This window comes from Phycodurus eques, chromosome 15, assembly GCF_024500275.1.
Source record: "Phycodurus eques isolate BA_2022a chromosome 15, UOR_Pequ_1.1, whole genome shotgun sequence".
NCBI classification, from domain to species: Eukaryota; Metazoa; Chordata; class Actinopteri; order Syngnathiformes; family Syngnathidae; genus Phycodurus; species Phycodurus eques.
Window position 1 is genome coordinate 3,005,780 of NC_084539.1, and position 19,479 is coordinate 3,025,258.

At 46.3% G+C, this 19,479-nt stretch overlaps 2 protein-coding genes and 1 long non-coding RNA gene across 8 annotated transcripts; 2 read left to right on the top strand and 1 right to left on the bottom strand.

Moving 5' to 3' along the window:
- Positions 1–67: 67 nt before the first annotated feature.
- On the top strand, positions 68–7,210 carry ccdc82 (coiled-coil domain containing 82). 3 transcript variants are annotated; one of them, XR_009769934.1, is made up of 4 exons: positions 68–980; positions 2,478–2,564; positions 2,646–3,340; positions 4,710–4,787. XR_009769934.1 is itself a non-coding variant. In XM_061698832.1 (3 exons), the coding sequence occupies exons 1-3, from the start codon at positions 393–395 to the stop codon at positions 2,706–2,708; spliced, it is 738 nt and encodes a 245-aa protein (XP_061554816.1). In that variant the 5' UTR covers positions 68–392; the 3' UTR covers positions 2,709–4,801. The 3 variants fall into 3 exon arrangements, 2 of the variants coding, with proteins under 2 accessions (XP_061554816.1, XP_061554817.1); XM_061698832.1 differs by having other exon boundaries at positions 2,646–4,801; XM_061698833.1 differs by lacking the exons at positions 2,478–2,564; positions 2,646–3,340 and having other exon boundaries at positions 69–980; positions 4,710–7,210.
- LOC133413910 (uncharacterized) lies at positions 3,718–7,619 on the bottom strand. The gene is made up of 2 exons (XR_009769935.1): positions 7,314–7,619; positions 3,718–4,021 (listed from the first exon to the last, which is right to left on the bottom strand). It is a non-coding gene; the product is annotated as an uncharacterized LOC133413910 (long non-coding RNA).
- On the top strand, positions 7,337–10,205 carry thap1 (THAP domain containing, apoptosis associated protein 1). 4 transcript variants are annotated; one of them, XM_061698836.1, is made up of 3 exons: positions 7,337–7,813; positions 8,597–8,789; positions 9,042–10,205. In XM_061698836.1, the coding sequence occupies exons 1-3, from the start codon at positions 7,743–7,745 to the stop codon at positions 9,438–9,440; spliced, it is 663 nt and encodes a 220-aa protein (XP_061554820.1). In that variant the 5' UTR covers positions 7,337–7,742; the 3' UTR covers positions 9,441–10,205. The 4 variants fall into 4 exon arrangements, with proteins under 4 accessions (XP_061554820.1, XP_061554821.1, XP_061554818.1 ...); XM_061698837.1 differs by having other exon boundaries at positions 7,338–7,813; positions 9,045–10,205; XM_061698834.1 differs by lacking the exon at positions 7,337–7,813 and adding an exon at positions 7,817–8,437.
- Positions 10,206–19,479: the final 9,274 nt, after the last annotated feature.

Here is a 19,479-nt window from a genome sequence, read left to right on the forward strand (position 1 = left end):
GATTGGTTTGTCACTTGCATGTCGGGCCGCGAGCAGCTCCCGCGTGGGGGCACTCGCACATTCTGCTGTAGTTTGTTTTTGGCGAAGAAGACGAAGAAGAAGAAGAAGAAGAAGAAGAAGTAGTGCGAGCCACAACAAAAACAGTGCTAGCAGCAAAGGAATGCGACGCTTTCAGACTTGAATCCAGCTGGAACACCGGATGACAGCTGCTTTTCGGTTTTGCTTTTGGCCGAGCCACCGAATGCAGACGATTGTGCCGCTTTAAGAGTCCCGATGCGGCGCACAGCTGCGCGTTCATATCTCGATGCGCGGGTGACGGGTTAGCCTGCTCCAACTCTGTCGTCTTCGTCGTTTTTGTTTCATGTCACTGGCGTCAGGGCCCGAGCGCAAACATGGAGCGCTTGTACAAGCGCAAAATGTTCGCTTCGATGCGCAAAACCAAGACGGACCTGTCCAAGAAGCGGCAGATCGGTCTGCCCGCCTCCATCCTGGACGACACTGACGAGGGCTCCTTCTCCTCTTCGTCGTCGTCGTCCGGTTCCCAGTCCGACTTCCATAGCTCCCCGGAGGAGGACAGCGACCAGGAGGAGTGGCAAAGGAGCGATTCCGGAGCCACGTCCAGCGACGACAGCCGCGCCGTCACCCGCAGAAAGCGCTCTTTTCTGGGTGGCGACGAAACGTCCTCGTCCTCGTCCTCGTCCTCGTCCTCGAGCACTGCGAAGGAGCGAGACGACGACGACGACGGCGACGGCCATGATGGGGGGGAGAAGGAGGCGACGACCCAGCCGAAGAGGACGGTGCAGCCCAGGAAGCGGTGCAGGGTGCAGCGGCACGACGATTCGGACTCGGACCGCGCGGATGAGAAGCGGAGAGAGGAGGAGGAGAAGGCGAAGAGGAGACAGAGACACAACAAGCTGCTGGCTCTGTCCCGCAGGATGAAGGCCCGCCTTCCCAGCCGACGGAGGAACCGCGTGAAACAGGTGACACACCTGGGGAGGATGAGGATGGGGAAAGGCGCCATCGCACAAACTCGCTTAGGTCTCGGCCCGTCACGCACAAACTGAAACCGTATAAATGTTTCATCGTCACCGAAACATATTATTGCCGTTACGCAACCAATTGAGGGATAACTAGTCTTGAAACCAGAAGACGGGGATAATAGATAGATAATAGAGATAATAGAAGACGGGGATAATAAACCCTCCTTCTGGAGAAGAAGGGTTTGGGAACAGAAACATACAACATCTTAACATTATTCTTGAATTGTTATGACAGATTGGAGCAAACATGACGGAAGTCGCGGGCCACCGACAATGACGTGGCGGGCCGCACCTGGCCCCCCGGGCCTTGAGTTTGACACCTATGCCCTCACGCGACAGAAAGCCCGAGTTCAATATCCTCGGTATCCGGCGGGGATGGGCCGAGTAGCCGTAGCGGCCTTATTCGGAGGTGTCGGCCCACACTAGCTTCAGATACTTCAAGGTGGAGTTGGCGGTCCAAAACAACAACAACAATATATGTTAAAACTGTCTTCGTGGCCTGACAGTAGAATATTACTCAAATGATCTTTTTGAAAAAAAAAAAAAAAAATCATCCCTCTCTGGTCCCACGTTGTGCCTCTAATTTATTAGGGCCTGAGCAGCGACCGCTCGAGGGCGGTGACGGAAAATTCGCCGAGCTCATCGCTGACAGGCGGCCATTTCAAAAGTACTGGTATTCAACACTTAAGTAAAAGTACTGGTACTTGTGCCAGAAAACAACTCTGCCGAAAGTCAAAGTACCGAAGCCGCGTGCCGGCCACCAACATGGAATGCGATGAAACTTTGCTCGCTGCGTGGAATGCGCCAACACTTTGACCCGCTAGCTTAGCATGGCCGTAGGCACGCAGCTCATAACGGCCTGTCGTATCGACGACGTGTATGCCTGCGTTCCGTTTGAACTCGCAAGTCGGAAGTTCCGAGTTCCTAGTCGGAAATTCAAACGGAATGCCCTCTGAAGTCGGACTTCCCACTCGGAAAGTCGGAGATTTCGCACTACCCCTGAGTTGGCTTTCAAAGACGGCTGGCCCGAGTGTAAACAGTAAGTAGTAATAATCCCTTTCTTATCACTTCTGAATAGTTTTTGTCACGCTCGATCCGCCGTGTACATAGTATTGGTCAGCATAATTATATGGTGCTATTGCTGGAGTGCAAAATACCATTTTCATGTGATATATGCGAGCTACGGTACCGCCCGTGCTAACAAAGGGCTAACACGAGCCCGGTGGCTTCGTTTTCATTTGTGTTTACGTGGCAACATTTGCAAAGTAAAAGTACTGTGTAGCAGTCAATGACCTCTGGACGAGGGATGCACATTCTGAATATTGTTTCAACGGATACACAGAATTTATTATTCCATTTTGATTCCAAAATATTTCTGATGACAAAAATGAGTGTGGGAAATAGTTGTAACGTAAACCTTTTCTTCCTCCGGTCTAGTTGGACAACAAAACTGGCCTGTATTTGGACCTGCATGCACTTCTGCGGTTAAGCCGGTTATGGCTAAGGAGGAGCTCATCGCAACAGGTTGGGGAACAAAAAAGAAAGTTAACAAAAGTCACGTCTATATTACAATGTTTGATGGCCACCTGTTCATATGTGTTGTAGAGAGCTTGGAGGAGAATACTCCCTGCATCCCTTCACTGCATCTCCTGCCGTGCTTGCAAATGAAGGCTTTAATAGGGACCAGATGCTGTTCCTGATTGACCTGAGTGCATCGCGATGTTGTCTTTCCCGTGGCTGGCACGTCCGCGACGGTAGAAGTAAGAAGAACACAGAATCTTGGACCTTCGGGTGTCACCCTGCCCCTTGCTCCAGCACCCACACGGCCTCGTCAGCGTCAGCGGGAACAGAACAAGATGACACCCGCCAGTTCCTCCGTGCTGGCTCGACTGGAGTCAGCCCAGCAAGGGGCTTGAGGCCCTGATGGCTCGACTGATAGATCAACTTTAAAGGCTTCTTTATACTCGCGCTGACGTCACCGCGGCTTTCCCGCGCGCAGTTTGCCTTTATACTCGAGCGCAACCAATGCGTGCTGTTTTGAAAATGTGCCGCAGTTCTCCTCCAAGTCGGGGGCGTCGCTACGGCCGCTATTGGCGAGGACACCACAGGGTGGAGGTTCCTCTGCATTTCATGGCCAATTCCCTTTCCGTAACAAGGAACAAAGCAACAACAGCGGTGACCGTGGAACAGTGTCTGCCAGAACAAATGGACCTCGATGACCAGATGATAACGTTTAATAATACTGCAAACTCCATCGAGAAGGCGGCGGCGGTGGTATGCGGAACCGAGGGGAGAGCGGAGTACGTCATCGGAGCGTGTGACTAAAACAGACCAATCACGAGAGATGATCTCCGCGGCGTCAAGTGCCGCATAGGGGCCCGGTCACGTGATGCGATGCGATGCGATGCGATGCGATGCGATGCGATGCGACGCGACGCGACGCGACGCGATGCGATGCGGGCGTTGTCGGGAGTACAAAGAGGCCTCAGGAGTTAAATTGATAACACTCTTCTTGGAGTTTGCATTTGATGTTGACACTTTTGCACAATGTTCAATACTTTGCTACAGGGAGAAACTTTGTTTTGCCCGATTTGTATCTTGGTGGTGTTTTTTGAGTATTTTATTACACGGTATTACATTTCAACTTGGAGTCTTTGCAGTTAATGATAAAAATAACTTAGTGAAACTTATTTATTGACATGCAAAAAGTAATGGCGGCAATTCATTATTGATACCCATTTAGAGTATGAACATTTTAAGAAAAAGCAGGATCACGTCATAGCATGGCCTCATGACGTCTGCGGTGTGGCCCGTAATCCTTTAGTTCTTCCCGTCTTGGGCGTCCGTTTGGCTGTTCCCGAGCGATCTCCGAAGCACCCGCGTACGTGTTGTGGAGGAAACGAGCCGCCGTTGTGATGGTCACCGCTACATCGATCTGGGTGCTCCGCAGATCTCGTAGATGCCTCCACTTGAGCTTCATCCTGAAAATGTTTCAAGAAAAAGAGAGAGAATATGAATGAAGAGATAAGCCAAAGTTGATCCAAAAAATGCAGAACTACAATAAAAAAAAACAAATGAAGGAAGGAATCTGAATATCAAATAACGGTGTGAGACTACGGAACAGATGAGTGTGGGGCTGAACACAAATGTGCAAACGTCACTTAAAATATAAATGATCACTACAAAATATGAGGAAGTAGTCAAATCAATATAAACCATTATTACACGGGACGAGAAATACATTAATATGTACGGTATATTATATAGGTGTTTTTATAGTTTTAGTTTTGTTTGTAGTAGTTAATCTTTTCCTTAAAATCCAACATACTGCTGTAACTGATATAAGCATTTGTATTATTGTATTAGTGTATATAGGAATCAGGATGTGTATATATTAATATACACTACCTTCTTAATTCATATAGTACTATAGTAATGTCCTGTAAAATGATAGTTATATAGGATTGTAAAGAAGTCACACAAGCTGTTTCGGTTTGCCATGGTTAGCATAATTACTAAGCGTGATTGGTGGTAACTTACTAGTGAGGCTAAAGGAACTTAATCTGTATATCGAGAAGATCAACTAGATCAACTATCACTTTCTATTTTTAAGACGAACCCAAAGTGACACAGTAATACAAAGTTGTTTTTTGTTGTTGTTGTTTTCAGCCTGAGGAAGAATCAAAAGAAGCGGAAGGTGGGGCTCCTCACGGAGATGAGGATGGAGGAAATAATGGCAAGGCTGACGCTTCGGGTGGAGAAGGAGCAGAGAAAGAAGAAGAGGAGAAAGAGGAAGAGGCGGTGAAGGAATAGATTCGAGCCTGCAGTGAAGGCTACAAGATGTGGACTTGGAATGTGGAAATATTGCAGTGTTATTTTGGAGTTGAAATGGAACTCTGTACAGCGTTTTGTCTCCTCCTGCAGCGCTTGTGAAAGAAGCCGCGTGATGGACGATCCCTTGCTCCCGAGACTGGCATCGCTAATAAGCATCGGCGAGGCGCACAGAGTTACGGGAGAACCTTACGCACCTGACACGGCTCATCCCGCAATAGCAGTGGACCCTGAGGTCGGACTGGATTTGTCGTTTCAGGCCTATCGCACCCTAAAAGTGAACACTGAGGAGTCTCCTTGTTTTCATATCCCCCGCCTCCCCGCCTCCCCAATCTTTCAGTCGTTCATATGAACGAGCCAAATTCGGATCTTTCTGTAAATAAGAACGATCCTATTTGTATCGGGGCAAATGCTCCCGATTGAAAAGATTCAAAAGGGTGCTCGTTCCCAGGACAGCAGAAATATCAACGTTATCGCTTGACGATATCTGAAGTCGAATGAAAGGGGACGTGTTATGCAAATGTTCAAGTGCACGCTGTTACCTTTGGAAAAATAGACACAATTGTATGCTCCAAAAACGCAGTTTGGTTTTGTTTTTAAACATCCATTGCTCCTTCCTTGTTCCTTGTTTAGCCTCTAAGTGCTAAAACTACAATATTTTGCATGATGTCTGCCTGCGCTGAGATCGCATTTCAGGGTTTTGTGAACATTTTAATTTGGAAATATTCATATTTAGTCGATTCCCAATTTTGGAATCAAAATGAGCTGAACTTTTGTAGCGTATAAGATGCGGGAAGCTTAACTGCTTGTTAATAACTGTGCTGCTCTTTAAATCGCTGCTATCTTATGAACCTCCTTTAAGACACGTCGGCTTCATTGAAGTTAAACCCTGCACTTAAATAGTTCTTAATGTTTTCCAAATGCATATTAGGTCCCCCTAAGGTTTGCTGCAGCTGTGGTAACCATGACATTTATTGTTTTTTTTTTTTTTTTTGAACTTTCGGGGCGTCAGATTGCCTAAAAGTTCAATGCCTGTAAATCAGCATTCACTTGAAGGAATCAGCAGCTTCTGAGGGTTGACAGTACCGAGTACTGAAGTGTCGCCTTCGAGCAAACTCTCCTAATGCGTCGTCGGTGTCAACGAAGAAGATTGTGTTCGTTTACTGGGTGAGAAGTAAGATAAGAGGCCCTGTCCGTGATCATGACTCCGAACAAGTCAATCACAGAGCTTCTCTTTTGTGTGTGTGTGTGTGTGTGTGTGAACATGCAGTATTAGGAGAAATTGAATACACTTATTTGACAAAGTGTTTGTCTTTCGTTGCTTGAATTTGTGTTTAAAAAAAACAACAACAAGCAGCAACCAAAAAGAGTAGGCCTGCATTGTACACGCATTTTCCCACGAGCTTATTCATCATGAGTTGACATTCGCCGCTGCTCTTTTTTTTGCAGAGTCCTAAAGGGGAATCCTTTTTTTTCTTCTGTTCGGAACAGTCGGAACGGACAGTTTTTTTTGTTCCGTTTTTGACAGACGTTGATTGGCAACAAATGCTTTGGACTGTGAGGCCAGCAGACAATGTTACCTATTGCAGACATTTCTCGGACTTGTAGTTGATGAGAATAATGGTGGAAAATGATTCAAATAAACTCTCAGTCCCGTGGCCACTTTTTAGAACCCGAATGAGTCTCAGACACAAAAACAAAAAAACAAACCACCGAATGTGATCGCTTTCTTACATGTCCAATAAAGGTCAGCTTTGGCTCTTTTTTCTTTTGTGGTCATGGAACAAAAATGTTAGTGGGGAATTGAATTTGGATTGGATGCATTTTGCATTGCTGCCCCTTTTCTTTCCTGCTGTGGTCGATGATCATGTATTTATTTGTGGGCCTCCGGCTGAAGGCAAACAAGCAGTACTTTCTCTCATCACAAATGTCCTCTTGTTCTTTACCCGAATGACATTTTGGTTTGATCCAACTTTGCTCTAGTTTACGCGCAGTGCCAATGTGGTTAAGTTGTGATTTGTCTGCACAACGTTCAAAGACACAGCACACATTGTTTGGCGATAAACGAAATGTTTTCATTCGTCAGCAGCGTCACTGTTTTTCAGCCCGAAGATTTTGAGGCCTTGAGTGTTTTCTTAATTTTGTCCCATGTGCTATCAGTGCTGTGTATATGTTTTCTGAGCGCGTTTCTGGTGGCTTTTGTTCTGTATGAAACATTGAGAACCAGCCTGCTTTCTCAAGTCAACTTCATGACGAATAACATTTCTGTTTCATGACCCAAACGTGTTTAGCGTGGTTACCACAATGCAATAAAGTATCAGTAAAAGTATCGGTTTGGAAAAGAGCATGTGTTATTGGAATGAAAAGAAAATAGTAATCGCATTGTGCTTTGATGTCAAATCAATTGAGCTATCTTTCTTGACATAACAAAAAAGTACCTACATTTTCGTGAATACACTTCACGGAGAGGACTCGTAGTACTTAATCCAGTAACGCGCGGAGAAAAGACACTGTCACAACCAAGAAAATCCAAAGAAAGAATATCTGGGAAAAGCACGGTTACGTGAATTCGCCTCAGAAATAGAAATGGCAACAAACACGCTCGTGACGTCACCGTTGTCTCGACTGCCCTTTTCCAATGAGTCTTGCTTCAAAGGCAACCCGTTGGGTGTCAGGAAGACGTAATCGCCGATGGGGTCGTGAAACGCTCGCACGTGACTACCACGTCGTGACGCCGCGGCCGCCATCTTTGTTGGTGGCAGCGAGTGAAGCGCGTGGTGGGAAAGGTTAGCGTCGTGGCGCAGTGTGCTAATATCGTCAACGCGCAGCACGAGCGGACTTGCGCTTGTCAGATCGGACAGCAGCTCAGCTATGGTCCAGACTTGCTCTGCTTACGGCTGTAAAAACCGTTATCACAAAGATAAAGAGATCTCCTTCCACAAGTGAGTTGACTTCGGCTGTGTGTTGATGATTAGCATTAGCAATATTCGGGAGAAACCTCGGGAACCGACTGTGCATCACGACGGGCGCTGTTCACCGCTTTCTCACAAAAAGGATCATTCGATGTCGTTTGAACGTTGTGCACGTGGCTGTACGACAACGATCTGCAACTCGCCGGCGCATTTCGCTTTTTGACTCCACACGCCCACCGAATCGCGGCTTTCGCAATGCAAAGCAATTGAATGATGTTTTGCGACAAGTCGAGCCTCGCCGTCAAATTGCCGTCGTTTCCTTCGTGGTCTTGGGCGTTTGACAACGGCTCGGCAAGAACAAAGTATGTTTGCTCGCCAAAACGCCGCGTGCAACGTCACTCAAGTCATTCAAGCCGAGGGCAGGCACGGATGGCAACAGGTGGATGCATAGCTGAGTTGTCTGGCGGAAAAAGCGGCTCATTGTTCTTCCTGTCACCGAATATCGCTGCACTCTGGAGTTTCGAACTTCAGTAATATGTTCCAAGTTGCTCTATGGAAGATTCCCTCGACCCCCCCCCCCCCCAGCGGGGGCAATGAATATTCAACTGAGGATGTGCATCTGACTCCCTCCTTGCGAGGAGGGCACTCTCACAGGTAGGGCGGCCCAAAGTAGTGGGGGCACCCCTTACCCTTACTTGAAACGACTCGGGTAACTGCGGACAGTGTCAAAACTAAACTTGGCCTCGTAACATTTCGTCAAGGGCGAATTCAGCTGGCTCTCACGCGGTTGTGCGCTGGTCATTGTTCCCTCAGGTTTCCCCTCGCGCGTCCGGACATCTGCGATAAATGGGTGGCGGCGATGAGGAGGAACAATTTCAAGCCCACAAAGTACAGCAATATTTGCTCACAGCACTTCGCCAAAGACTGCTTCAAGAGAGAATGCAACAACCGCGTGCTGAAGGACAACGCCGTGCCGTCGCTCTTTGACTTCAATCTCGACATCAAGGTAAAAGAGGTCCGGAGAATTCCGAGCGTTCTCTCTCTCGTAGAGCCGCGTCTTGGGAAATAAAGATGAATTTCTTGTTTTCGGTCGTTGCATTCCAAATGTGAACTCATTGACTCGTGAGAGGGAAATGTTTACATTTCTATATCTTTGCAGTGTAACGATTATGACCTAGAATTATTAGGACCGAATGCAGTCGCTGTGCGCAATCACCGCCGAGATCAAAAGCTCCATTTTCTCGTTCCAATCTGACAGCAGGAGTGTCCGGAGGATCCCTTCCCCTCCGAGATCCACTTCCCCCTTTCCTTTCCTCTGACCTCCGACCATGTCACGGAGGAGGTGGAGTCCGAGCCCGCGAGGAGCGCGCCTGACGCCGCCGGCGACACGGCGGCGGTCTCCTGTGACCATAACTACACAGCGGAGGACTCCGCGCGGCAGAAGAAGCGCATCCAGCAGCTGGAGGAGCAGCTGGAGCTCCTCAGGAAGAAGCTGAAAACAACCCAACAGAAGTGTCGGCGTCAGGAGAGGCAGCTCAAGAGCCTGAGGGTCTCCTGCAAGACAGTCCGGACAGCGCGCGACGCACCGACCGCTTTCGACGAGGGTTATGTCATTCTACCAAAACATATCTACCACACGCTCCAAGGCATCGAGTAGAAGGACGGAACTGAGAAGGTGACACGAATACGCCGCTGATGTTTGAACAGTAGGCGGAGCTGTTGCGCCGAGCAGCGACACCGCGCCGCCGGCCGTAAATGGAGCGGGTCGTTGTCGTGGCGTGGTTCAAGCCCGAGACGGCCGGAGCGGTTTGCTCACGGAGATGCGTGCTGAGAACGAGAGGTGCACAAGTCTCGTTGAAAGTTCCCCGAGCTCGACGATTGCGTTGAAGGGTGCCATCGTTTTCGTCCGGGCCTGTTTCATGAGTTTGTTTTTCAATAATTCTGTTGAACCGCAATTTACAAGCAACGTCTGAGTTTCATTGGTATTTATTACTTCTTTTGTCAGCTTCAAGTTAGTTGTGTGACTCGTGTGGGGTTTCCTTTCATTCCCCAACCATTTTGTCCACGCGTGTGCATACGAATGCGTTAGTCTGCGGCTGGCTTGCGCCCAGTCTGTCACCGCTCTCGCTCAGCCGGGATGGCCTTCAGCTTAGGAGGTCAGGCGCTTTAGAAAAACAGATGGATGGGGATTGGTGGTTTCATTTCGTTGTCCATCCGTTGCGTCTCGTTTCTCTCCTTGCGTTGGAAGAAAAGACGATATTGAAAAGATTGCTCTCGTATGTTCGTGTCAGCACAAACGGCCTTCTGTTCATACAGGTAACTTTTTTAATATGCTGTATAAATGAAACAAAAGAGGACTCTGCATCTTTTGCACAATTGTCAAAAAAATGAAGAAATAAATTGTACTGGCGTTACCAGACAACTATTACCCCTTTTTTTGGGGGGGGGGGGGGGGGGTCAATGTCTTCATGTCTCCAAAGTGTTCTCTGGCAAGCGACAGATTCTGAGTCTGATTAAAGTGCAATGGCGTACTTGGACAGCAGGTAGCGTTGCAGACTCGGTAAGGAAGTGCTGTCTGGCCACCTCTGGCCAAGCTCACGAGGTATGTCTACATGCAGAACTCTCACGAGATGTGAATTGATGTGAAATGTACACGAATAAGAGCTGAAAACAGGTCACGTTGGGATTTGCGGTGGGGCGGATACCATAGGACCCATTCTCGGGGCACTGAATCCAGCGCAACTGGACTTTTCGGGTCTCGTCCGGGCGGAAATGAAGAATCGGCTGTCGACCTGAAAACGGCCGTGTGATGTGGAGGCCTTCTCCCGCTTCGAGGCGGTCGCTGGACTTTAGCGAAGATGGCCTCTCTCGCTCCTCTTCGGAACCATCGGTCGTCCCTTTGCGTAAGGCGTCCATTTTTGCCCTCGAAAGAGTGCCGTTTCTCTTTGAGCTGCTGATTCGTTAGCATTTTGGCCTTCAGGCCCCTCGACCACCATTGTTACAACTGAATGGAATATTAACAAGGGTGGCAGGCAGACGTTTCTCTTCAATAGGGGATAAATAGTTGGGTTTCTCTCCAAAACTCAGGCTAGAACTGCCCGACTCACCGACGTGCGTGGACCGACGAAGCCTGCTCGGATGGTAGGCGAAATGTCAACCTAATATATTTTTGGAAAATGAAATAATCATTGGATCATCCATCCGTTTTCTGTACCGCTTATCCTCTCTGGGGTCGCGGGCGTGCTTGAGGCTATCCCAGTTAGCTTTGGGCGACAGGCAAGGCGCACCCTGAACTGGTCGCCAGCCAATCGCGGGGCACATGCAGACAAACAACCATTCGCACTCACATTCACACCTACGGGCAATTAGAGTCTTCAATCAACCTGTTTTTTTGGGGATGTGGGACGCAGGCGCGGGGAGAACGTGCAAACTCCACACAGGCTTTGCCGGGATTTGAACCCCGGTCCTCAGAGCTGTGATGCAGATGTGCGAAGCTGCCGTGGGAAATGAATGACCCAAAAAAATGATGCTGAAGAAGTCTTTCCACACTATTCAGTGCCACAAGGACACCGGAGTCTTTCCCATCTAAATGAAGGTGAAAGACCGTGTCCACCCTGGACTGATCACGAGGTCTACAATAAACCCATCCAGCCGTCTGTTCGGGGACGCAGCTGAGCCGGAGCCTAACCCAGCTGAATTTGGACACCCTGGAATCGTCACCAGTCAATCACAGAACACAGAAAAACAAACACTCACATCCATATAATTCACAGCGTCTTCCGGAATGCGGGAGTAAGCCGTGCGAGCGCCGGTAGAACATGCAAAGAAACGCACAGAAAAGTCGGTGCCAAAATTCAAACCCAGCAACGGGACCTCGAATCTGGCGCTTCTCTGTCACGGGCCAGGGCCGCTTTCATTCAACGACGAGGTTGCTTCATTTTCTGTACGTTTATTGTGTATTAACAATCTAAAATTAATGCATTTCACAAACGTTCCTATCTTTGGTTTTCCCTCAAAATGTCATTCTGGAAAACCGATAACAAGAGACGATATTTAACAAGAGAAGCTCCTGTACGTGAGACAATTTCGTTTGTACTTTGCGGTCATGATCTCAAGAGCCACAAGTGAGACCTTCCGCTCTGGGGTTTTTACAGTTTCGATGGCAGACTTCACTTCTTCTGTGACCTCCCCTCAGGTGAACTGACCTCACGCGGCATGAATCTGATCCAGGTGAACTGCTCTAGTCAAAACACAATACGTTGATTCGCCGGGCCTCCCCGACGGTGTAGCGTCAAGGTTATTGTGTCGTAACCGGAGGCTGCGGGCCGGCCGCTCGGACGACGCGACGCTCCCAGCGTCTCTGCTCTCACTCGCCCCTGAAAACAATGGCTTCTTTTAATACACACTAAACTTGTGCTCAATTCATTTTTGCACGATAGACTGAAATACAACTAATCAACCAAATTAAACAGCGGCACGGTGGACGACCGGTTAGAGCGTCAGCCTCACAGTTCCTAGGACCCGGGTTCAATCCCCGGCCCCGCCTGTGTGGAGTTTGCATGTTCTCCCCCGTGCCTGCGTGGCTTTTCTCCGGGCACTCCGCTTTCCTCCCACATCCCCCCCCCCAAAAAAACATGCATTAATTAAAGACTCTAAATTGCCCGTAGGTGTGACTGTGAGTGCGAATGGTTGTTTGTTCGTATGTGCCCTGCGATGGGCTGGCGACCGGTTGAGGGCGTACCGCGCCTCCTGCCCGACGACAGCAGGGATAGGCTCCGGCGCGCCCGCGACCCCAGTGAGGAGAAGCGCGACAGAAAATGGATGGTTGGATGGATGGATGGATAAACAGCATTACAGCGTACAAAGGTCATTTCAATGCAGATGACATTATTATTTTTTTTTTGGGGTTGTAATTTACAATAAAATTTAGGAACATACTTTTTATTATTGACTTAATTATATGATAAAGAATATAATGTGCCCATGAAAGAAATTGTTGAATTCCAAAGGGTTTACATTTTGTAACAAATATCTGAAATGAGTTGATTTGTTTCCCAGAGCAAAGCTTTGCTTTATTAGGACTTAATATTATTCCATGCATGCTTTTCTTCTGTCAAAAGCACTTTGTAAAAGTTTCTATTACATTATTATTACTATTATTAAATGTGCCGGTGAGTGTACTCAAACATTGTGTCATGTCATATCTCCCCCCCCCCCCCCCCCCAAATACAGAGCGCTCCCAGTGCCACCACCATGAACAAGATTGAAATACAATAGCACATTAGGTCTACGTGTTCATGAAACAAATATTACCGTCAGTCACTATAATATTTTGCTCAGTTTCAACATTACCACTAAATATCGGAAAACGGAACTGAAAAAGTTCAATATAACTGAACTGTACTTGGGCAGTGATTCTTTCACGTACCCCTGGAGTGAGCAAGCGTACCACTCGTGGTACTCGTACCACACTTGAAGAATAACTGTCATATACTGCATCTCATAACAATATTCAGCATCCTGTTGCATTTGCTGTGCGTTCATAAACTTCAACTGGACATGCGTCGTTGTCACTACAATGGAAAGCTATTCCAAAGCTGTTTTCTTCTGCTGCGTATGCATGCGTCTCGATGCCAAAGTTGCGCACGAGCCACTACAGCGGACGCTAACGTGTCATCCCAGAAACTACTACCGTCTGGCTCACCGTTGTATGTGCAACAAAAAAGGATCAGACAGCAACAAAGGAATATCTGCCCATTCCTTCTTTTCGAGGAGAACCATGCAGGTAAAAACAAATGGTGACATCATGTAACAACTAAGGAGTCATGTACTTGTTGAATGTTCCAAGTGTTGGTTTGTGTTGGGAGGAAATGGCAATTCATTACGTGTCCGCTATATTGGACGTCATGCATCACTCAATTCATACTATTACCGTGAATTTTTGTGGGTTTTGAAAATACTGCATCTGGAGTACCTTTTAGTTTGGCTGGGAATCATGTTATTACGAGGCAAATGTTCGCATTTTCGGAATTTACCAATATTTCGTACAACTTGGTTCCACCGTGTGAGTAGTCGTACATGTCTTTCTTTTGTTGGTCCTATGCAAAAGTTGACAGGGCGACAGGATAGTTGAGCACAAACCCTCTGAGTCAAGTGAGACTGATGTTCGTGGCAGAGATGATGAATGGCTGCCAGAAACCAAATCGAAAGAGTAAATGCGAGCGGTGGAACTGAGGATGTTGATGTGATTGCGAACACCGCGCCGGTGAATAGATTTTTGATGATTATTATTATTCACAGGACCCAGAAAATCCCGATAAGCTCTCCAAAGACCATTCAGACCATTGTTGGATGCACTTCACGAAGACATTCCATTCAAGGTTCAAGGTTCAAGGTTCAAGGTGCTTTTAGTGTCAATTCTTCAATATGCCAGAGTAGCATCTGCTCCATTTGCGCACCGATTGAGGAGTATCTGTCACATTTGCACAACCGACATTGTCCCAGATGATCGCACTACTCGTCACTTTAAACCGCATAAACTCCTTGAAGTCTCGGCGCCCTTGGCACAACGCTCATTGCACCGGACTATCGCAATATTAGTCGTTCGAACTGCTCTAAGTGCGAGAGGACTCTGCATCTTTTTGCACAATTGTTTTTTGTCAATGTCTTGATGTCTCCAAAGTGTTCTGTCAATTGACTTTCTGTCGTACTAGAGCGGCTCCAACGACCGGAGACAAATTCCTTGTGTGTTTTGGACACACTTGGCAAATAAAGATGATTCTGATTCTGATTCTGATATGCATAACACATACAGAGGAATGAAATTACGGTACTCCAAGGGCCCGCGGTGCTACAAAAGACAAATAATAACTTCGATATAAAAAGCGAAAGAAAACTATGGTTTATACAGTATCAAAAGTATGAATTGAATGTGCAAATGTCAAAGATCAGGGGACGTGTGCAACATAGTCAAGGTCAGAGAACTAAGGCAAATAAGGCATATATAAATGACATGACAAAAATACTTCAGCACTCAAGCCTGCAGCATTTCAATCAATCGATGACGAGATGATTGCGTTCAAGGGCGGCCGCTCTCTCAAGCGGTGCACGCCCGCCACCCAAAAAACCCAAAACAACCCTCGGTTCGGTGTGTGAAAGTGTGGGTGAGAGCAAGGATCTTTGGATACGGTACGTGTAGAGATTTGAAGTGTATCAGGGTTTAGCTGGGGGTGCTGCGGTCAGCACAGATGTCATCATGCGGCTCTGTGATGGCGTAGAGCGCAAGCGTCACGTTTGGGTTTTTTGGACAGTTTTTGACTTGGTTTTGTAGCCTGGGTGCATTGTCGCTTTCGATCAGAAATTCAACTGGAGACTACACTGATATACGAAAGTTCATTTGAAAAACAATGTTTGTTGTAGCAGGCGTACATATTGTTATGGCTAGAGTCCATCAGACGGCACTGTGCAGGCTGGCCTGGTCAAGTGACTAATAGTGAAGCAGGGCTGGACCAGGCAGGAATGGCTCCTTCTAGGGAAACTCAAGAGGTTGGAGATGAATGAGAGATAATTACGACGGATGGATGGAAGGAGGACGGTTAGAAAGAGGACAAAGTCTGAGGGGTCAGGAGGTTCAACGGTTTCGCATTGCGTTTAACAGGATTAGAAGAAGTTCAAATAAGTCAACAACATTAAAAGATGAAGCGCTTCATCGTGTTCACATAATGCCTCATTTATCTTTATCGTTTTGTTCAAAACATTTCATCAGTTCAAAGCTGAAACGCATGTTGGCTACGTTGCTTTCATGCAAAAACATATACCCCCCCCCGAGAATCTTGTCATAATTCATGCATGCAACAGTTTAATACAGTCAATGAATAAATCCATTTGCTTATTTACATCCAAGTCCTAATGACTGCGTATGCTGTGTAAATAATATCGTAGCATCGTTTTTTGACAAGCCACTTGACACCACTAAAGAGTACATTTCAAGGGAAATCACTGTTCACTCATTATGCATAATGTCCCTCCTCCGATCACGTCTTTTTTCTTCTTCTATTCAGACTGATGTAAATCAGATGCTGATGCATCTGTTCATCCTCTGACCCAGATAGAAACCGCACAACTTCACTTTTCATTCTCTTCACTTTGGACTCCCAGTATTCAGCCTGGAGCACAGAGCCAAGGATCGCTAGTAAGTGGAGGTTAGCAAACAAATGATGGATATAAATAAAAACACAGCCATTATCTAAAATTTGCCTAGCAGCATTTATCAGATCTATAACACCGTCTGATCTCTCTGCCAATAATCGGCTACTTCCACAGAGACAGCAGCAAAATGCCTGGGGGGGGGCGGGGGGGGGGGGAGAGGGGGTGTGGGAGGAAGAGAAATGGGGGCGAACACACTTGAGCAACTTGAGCTCGAGCTGTGGGTTCAAACCTCAGGAAGAAAACAAGAGTTCAGAGGGCGAATGAAGCACGACGGTTGCTGCCGAGGTGCTACGTGCACGTCGTACACATGCGCTGTGTTCAAAGTTCAAAGGCCTCATCGGTTGCTAAATGACTTTCGACTTGTTGGAATGACATAATTTGGGCAACCGTACTCAGAAAGGGCCTCATTGAGAAGCTTTCATTCCCCCCCCCCCCCCCTATTTTGTGTTGGATATTTTTTCACGTTTGAAACCAAAATACAGTCCTGATCCATGCAAAAAAAAAAAAGTCAATTCCTGGTATGGGAATACTTTATTATTTGGAAAACACTAAATGTGTTCTGATTTCTGAATTGAGTTCGACAGACGCCTCGGTCGTGCACTAAATAGCAATTCATGTGGAAACTGCTCATTTTCTGAACACAATTTATGAACTGTTAACAAAAATGTGATGTCAGTAGTCATCAGTCACCCTGATGTATTTTGACTGTTTCGTCACCGACTCAATGATCTAAACCATTTTGCAGGGCTTCCTAGAAATTCTCAAGATCTGTTGTGATCTTTTAGCCCTTCTACCAGTCTCAGTATCCATTGGATGGATTTTCACAAATCTCTTACACAAGGGTGAGTTTTTATGTTGTCCACAGTGGAACCTAGAAAATCAAACTAAGATTGATTAAAACAATTTGGAAACTATGCGCCTAAATTTGCACCGACCGTAATTTCTCGTGTATAATGCACATCCCCCCCAAATGATCAAAAGTCAATCGTGCGCATAATACATGGGTGGGTATAGGGGCAAATGGAAAAAACGTTCACATTTTATAATTGTATACCGCCATCTAGTGGTTATGAAAAAGCTGTACACTTTCATTCCAAAATGCCACCGCCATCTGGTGGGTGTAGCCTACACTTTCATTCCAATATGACAGGGGTACGTATGACTGCATATATGTGCTCATAAGTTTACATACCCTGGCAGAATTTGTGAAATATTGTTGTTAATATGACTGATGACTGAACAACAACCATCATTAATTTCTTTACGGTTATGTTTTGATTCATGATGATGCTTTTCTGAAATGCTTGCCCGTTTAAGTTGATTCCCATTAAAATAAAATTAAGTGTTTCGCCTGGTCCTTTGTGTTTTCTTTCTAATACTTCATGTTTTGATCATATGGGTAGAAGCAAAATCATAAGTTGTAAAAATGCATTATTCATAGGTAGAAGGGTTTTCCCGACTGTTGAGGTCAACTGGGGGTGCGCATTATACATGGCTGCGCATTATACACGAGAAATTACGGTATTTGGAGTTAAATGATATTTAACTCCATATATGAATATGAGTCATACATCATTGATTTTCAAACTGAATTTATAAAACAATCCAAGGTGATAAACATGAATGTTACTATTTAAAGAGGGAATGTTAAAACTGCTATCAAGATTTGAACCTAGCGTCACTTCACTAATTGCCCCCCGGTCTCCGACCAAAGCCACACCCCTAACTAACCTGCATGAGACTTGCGCTGAACATCAACGGCCATAGAAGTGACATTGGTAGCATGACTTATTCATCATGGAGTTTTACTATAACACTAAATGCTATCAGTTTGAAGTTTTACCTTTGGGGGCAGTGGTCCCACATCCTGTCCTGTCCTGCCCTTTTCTGTCCTCTCTCATCTTGTTGTCTTGGTTATTTATTGCATGTCCTCACCTGGTGCCCCCCCCATCCACAAATCGTAACACGATTTGATGTTGCTCATTATGCATTGTTTCTGAATCCTTTCAGCAACTCCTACTGTACGTTCAACCCTGTTTTGTCTCAACTCCTTTTGTAGCTTTTTAGTTCTGCTCCTGTTTGCTAGTTTTGCCCTCTTGTTGGCAAACAAGGGATGGACAAATTTTGATCTTTTGGCGGTGGATATCCCACCATAGTTTCAGTAAATCTCCCGAAGCCCATGGTAACCTGTCACCACGAGGTCAAGGCTGTGTGCAGAGTGCAGAGTGCAGAAGCTTAATCAACATCAGTCGGGGGTCGTGGTTCCTTAAAAATCGAATTAAAAGTCAAATTAGAGGTAAAAGATGTGACCAAAGAGTGCAGATCACAGATCATTTTACTTATTACTGTCAGGTCACACTGACAGTTTCAAAAATATGACAAAAAAAGATTTTCTTGAAAAGTGCAAATATGACTCCAAACTCATGAAAATCTCAACAAAGAAACACGAGTTCAACAAGCACTGGAGTGTGTTTATCTTCTTCTCTGAATTGTTTTGACCATCCATCCATCCATTTTCTGAGCCGCTTCTCCCCACACGGGTCGCGGGCGCGCCGGAGCCCATCCCAGCTGTCATCGGGCAGGAGGCGGGGTACGCCCAGCCAATCGCAAGGCACATACAAACAGACAACCATTCGCACTCACAGTCACGCCTACGGGCAATTTAGAGTCTCCAATGAATGCATGTTTTTGGGATGTGGGAGGAAACCCACGCGGGCACGGGGAGAACACGCAAACTCCACACGGTCGGGGCCGGGGATTGAACCCGGGTCCTCAGAACTGCGAGGCTGACGCTCTAACCAGTCGGCCACCGTGCCGCCTTGTTTTGACCATTCATTCAAAATAAAAAACTTCCTCAACAAGTTATATATAATATTGATGGATAGATAGATATTTCAAATGATTCCAATAAAAACAAGAGAGTACCAAATAAAGTACGGTAGGGCACAAAGATAGGAGCTCTTTAAAAATTCAGATACTATTTACTGCAAGATGTTGTATTTGAATAAATAAAAAAATGAAAACCATTTTCTGTGGTGCTTGGTTTTGAGTGTGTGTTTCTGTGTCCCAGTTGCCTGGGTGAGCATTGGTGGGCGGAGTCTCCTTGTTTCCCACCTGGTTTCCATTTTGAGATGTTGGCCTCCTGCAATTGTTTACCTCCATTTGTCTCGTTACTGTTCGTGTCTCTTGTATTGTTTTCCCCATTTACCCTCCATTGTGCTGACTGTTTTTTGCCTGTCCCTGTTTAACAGTAACTCAATCTGTGATTTCTGTTTCATACCTTGTATAGGTCCATTTTTTAAATACAATTATTATTGGCGTCTCCTTTCCAACCGTGGCTCTGTCCACCACCTGGCAAGTATTTCACTCACAGCATTGACCTTTTGTCTTTTTCGATTTTGTTACTCCGTTGGTGTTTGGGATTCTAACGGCCATACTTGAATAGTTCAGTCATCGTTTTGTATTGCTGCAGGCCACTGACAATAACA